Below are 4468 nucleotides of genomic sequence, written 5' to 3'. Positions count from 1 at the left end.
TTCTTTTTTTTTTTAATTAAAAAAAAAAATTCAGTTGTAATTATCGGTTGGTTGGCAAGTGAATAAGATAAGTATTATTTTTGAAATGTGTGTATATTTTTTTGACTGAATTCCTGATTACACAGTGCTGGCACTGTAGCTGGAATAGTGCCGTTCCAGCTACAGTGCTGGCCCGTTCCGTTGGCAAACAGAGCCTCAGTTTTTTAAGGATTTGGGAGGGCTGAAGCACGAAATTGAGAGAACATCCTAAGGTGCTTGTGTGTTGATCCTTGTGTGCTAAGAGAGTGTTTTTGTTGTATAAGCTTGTATGCTTTTCTCTCTTAGAGTGTTTTTGTTGTATAAGCTTGTATGCTTTTCTCTCTTAGAGTGTTTATGTATTGAGAAATTGTATTGTGCAATCAACGTTAGAGAAGTCTATTGGGAGGGTCCGGTAAAGGAGAATCACTTCAAGAAAATTGTGAACTAGGAGACAAGCTGGAGGCTTGTTGATCATCTTATAGAGCCTAGGAGTTACAAAGATTTGTAAGTGTCCTATTGTCTGTAATCTCTGGAATATTTTCGTATGAGATTTTTCTTAAAATTCATAGACATTTGGTCTATCATCGAATCTGGATGGAAAGCTCCAAATAAGTCGACTGTCAAATGGTCTACTTTTGAAAAACAAACTCGTATGGCAAATGACAAAGCTATGAATGTCATATGCTTGGCAGTTTCACAAAGTGATATTTCTAGAATTTCACATTGTGATAGTGCCAAAGATGCATGGGAGATCCTAGAAACTACATATGATGGTACACATCTTGTTATTTTATTTTTTATTTTTTTCTAATCAAAGCAGGAGAGGGGGAAAAGGGGAATATCCTCTGTTTTCAAACCAAAGACAAGTCATAATGTAAGTTTCACATGATATGATATTCATTTTTTCGAGCTTTATTTGATCGAATTCAGAGCTGGGGACCGACTTTTTAATCCAGGCAAGAAAATTGGCAAGTTGACTTGACTACATCGTATCTGTTAAGGAAATAAATTCTTTGTGATAAATGTTGATTTTGTATTCCCTAAAGTAAGGGATTTAGATGATATTTGTTAACCTAAATATTTAAGAAATGTGTTTATATTTGAGATATTTCAGATCACATAGAAAGCTAGCTCTATAAATAGAATCGTGTACTCAATTTAATAATCAAAGAAAGATGTAGCCTATAATTGCTTTAACGTGTATGTAGGTCATTAGCCAAACCACCTTAATCTCTATCTCTATCTTTCATATCTTATTATAGTTATTCCGCTTTATATTTAGTATATTATGTCTTTTTATAGTATCCACATTGCCAAATTATATACACTGAGGCAGTATTTATAGAAGAGCTACTGAGATTATTTAGATATAATTGCTAAGGATTCTTAACTCTTCCACGATGGTTTCCCCAATTTCACTAGTTTCTCTTGTATTTGTTGTTGCTATTGCATCGGTAGATTGCAACATTGAAGGTTTGGAAATTGAGTTCATACGTTTTTAATGTGTTTTGACTTGATAACAGAAAACAAAAAGACAGTTGCATGTGGCAAATGGGAAAACCATGTTGTTTAATAATGTCTCTCAACCTGAGTTAATTTTTTTTTTTTTTTTGTTTTTTTTGTTTTGCTAAAACAGTGGATGCTCTTTATGCCTGGAAAACCAACTTGGTAGACCCTAACGGTGTCCTTGACAACTGGGATCCAACTTTTGTGAATCCTTGCGATTGGTATCACGTTACTTGCGACGTTGATGATGATAGCGTCACAAGGGTGTAAGCATTCTTCTTCTTCTTCTTCCTCTTCTCTAAACCACCTTGTCATCTTCTTATTCATCAAGAAGCCAATTTCTTGATTAGCTAGATTTCATGAATTGAAGGGACCTCGGCAATGCTGGACTTTCGGGAATTCTTGTCCCTCAGCTTGGAGCCTTGTCTAATCTTCAACATTTGTAAGATCATAGTTTTCTGCATGGGAAATCTCTCTCAGAAAAAGGGAAAATATCAAAATATATATTAATATAATCGTGGTAATTTATTTAATTGCTGGCAGTGGGGTATATGGAAATAGCATAAGGGGAGTCATACCAACGAGTATTGGTAACCTAACCTCCCTGATTAGCTTGAACCTGTACCAGAATCAACTTTCTGGGACCATCCCATCATCTCTTGGAAACTTGGTTTCCTTAAGGTTTTTGTAAGTATCTCTCTCCAATTTTCTTTCAAGTTTGATAGAAGAAATTATGAGGAATTTATTTAGTCTTCAAGGGTGATTTTATATGTATTGTCTGCAGGAGATTGAACAGTAACAAGCTTACTGGAGTAGTACCAGCAGAGGTCCTTCAACTTGTTAAATCGGGGAATTTGATTGTTTAGTGAGTTAACTCATTCTCTTTTGAGTTCAAGCCATATTGTGTTTAATATAATTTTTATTTATTTTTAGTTTCTAGAAAGAATTTACAATTTAGATTTTCTTTTCTTTTTTTTTGGATAAATTATTAGATGAAGATTTTTACCAATTATTTACCATCATCCTTCATATTTTTCTAATTGCAATTGTCATACTATTATTTATCAGTAATGTATCAGACAACCAGCTGGTAGGGAGTGTCCACCGCACAAACACAGCAGGTAAACATACTACTTTGCCATTACCTATTTCTACATATATTCCCACCTTTGACAACATGCTCCAACACCTTTTTTTTTTTTCTTTTTGTTTTTTCAAGAGCTCGGAAGTAAATGACCATGGCCAACATAACACCTGCAAGCTACCATACAGCTTTGGAATAAATTTGTAATTTTTGAAGCCCATTGTTGGTGGCAGTAAATTAAACCTCTCTGCATACTGGTTTGTAGCTCTTATATAGTTACATGGCTATATATATATGGGTTTTATATGGGTTTTTTTCCTACCAAAATACATTTCCTCCCCCTAATTTCCTTTTAGGCTCTGTTTACTTCGACGAAAAATTGTTTCAGTCGGAAAATATTTTCAGGGAAGTCATTTTTATTGAAAGTGTTTTCCACCGAAAACATTTTACGGTGTTTACCACGTACACGGAAAATCAATTTTTAAAAAAAATATTTTCATTTAATTATATTAACCTATAAAATATAATTTTTATTTAAAATATAAAAATATTAATATAAAATCATTTATGTTTGATTGTTAAAATTCGACAAAAACAATCAACCTATCTGAGAATATTTTTGGATTTTCTATTTTTTCAAAAAAAAAAAAAAAATAGAAAAAGTATTTTGAAAGTACTGTATCTAAAAATGTTCATACATCAATATTAATATATGAATATTCCACATCTAGGAAGATTGATATATATGAAAGGGCAAGTAAGTTACTTTCATCTTGCTTGAAAAAAAAAAATTACCATGAATTCTAAATTCAACCACAAATATTACAATATTTTGGCCAAAGAACTACCATCCAAGTTCATTAGTATCTTACTATATATCGATAATACGCAAATTCTAATTTCCATGGTTTTTAAGGAAGTTGTCCAACCAAAACAATCTTGTCTGCTTCCATAAAGAATACTATCCATATAAATCCCTTTTTCATACTCTCGATTAACATGAGGTTCCTTACGTAATACTCTCATAGATCTAATATCTTTTAAGATTACAAGCCCAATAGTAAGAACAGATGCAACTGTGGTCGTAATTGTCCAAAGAATTGTTTCATCCATCTACAAACAACATAAAAAATAAGCAATAAGCAATAAATCATATATGCATTGTTTCTCTGTGACAAATGATTAATAAATTCCAAAAAATTTAAGTCTCACATGGTGCAATAAGCAGTGCAATAATATGATATGTGGAAAAATGATAGAAGTTCAGCAACCAAGTGCAATAAGCAGTGCTTGATACTGGAAAAGTCTTTTGATGTATTTTTTAGATCCAACTAAAAAAATGTATGTCCTGTAATTATGACGATTTTCAACTTTAACAAATAAAGGAAACTGTAGCTTGATATTTCTTTTAATCTAGGCACACAAAAGACTTTCAGTACAGTTGGGTAGCCAAAATTATTCCATCTCAAATAATCACAATCAATCAAAACACTAGATTATCAATACTATGAACAAACTTAACCAAAAGCTTACAAACAAACTAACCAAAAAGCAGAAACGTGGCTATATAAACTAACAAGCAACTGTTAGCATATATATTAAGGGATTTGATTTCAGATATTTGATTGTATTAAAATCTGATATTGATTGTATTCAAGTCCCCTAATATATGCTAACAGCAATAACTACAACTTTACAGCATATAGCAGCAGCAACTTGATTTCTCTACTCAAAAACAGAGTAAGAAACCCCAGCAACCAAGCAGAAAAGACTCAAAAACTGTTTAAACACCCCAGCAAACCACTCCACAACAACCAGAACCAACCTCAGAGAACCTATATATGTAGGAGATCCCACATG

General features: G+C 32.5%; 1 protein-coding gene across 1 annotated transcript; it reads left to right on the top strand.

Annotated features, from left to right (window-relative positions):
- The first annotated feature begins 1409 nt into the window (after positions 1-1409).
- On the top strand, positions 1410-2390 carry LOC132168160 (leucine-rich repeat protein 1-like). The gene is made up of 5 exons (XM_059579258.1): positions 1410-1491; positions 1655-1790; positions 1895-1966; positions 2068-2211; positions 2309-2390. Exons 1-5 carry the CDS (start codon positions 1419-1421, stop codon positions 2388-2390), a joined length of 507 nt encoding a protein of 168 aa, XP_059435241.1. The 5' UTR covers positions 1410-1418.
- The last annotated feature ends 2078 nt before the right edge of the window (positions 2391-4468 follow it).

The sequence above is a fragment of the Corylus avellana genome, chromosome ca1 (assembly GCF_901000735.1).
Source record: "Corylus avellana chromosome ca1, CavTom2PMs-1.0".
NCBI classification, from domain to species: domain Eukaryota; kingdom Viridiplantae; phylum Streptophyta; class Magnoliopsida; order Fagales; family Betulaceae; genus Corylus; species Corylus avellana.
Note: the sequence above shows the minus strand (reverse complement) of the source record. Positions and strands in the feature narration are given on the sequence as shown.

Excerpts from the sequence above, each read along its gene's own strand:
- LOC132168160 (XM_059579258.1), top strand. The coding sequence starts at position 1,419 with ATGGTTTCCCCAATTTCACTAGTTTCTCTTGTATTTGTTGTTGCTATT. Across the intron at positions 1,492-1,654 it reads GGTAGATTGCAACATTGAAG|TGGATGCTCTTTATGCCTGG; the intron begins GTTTGGAAATTG and ends TTGCTAAAACAG. Across the intron at positions 1,791-1,894 it reads GATGATAGCGTCACAAGGGT|GGACCTCGGCAATGCTGGAC; the intron begins GTAAGCATTCTT and ends CATGAATTGAAG.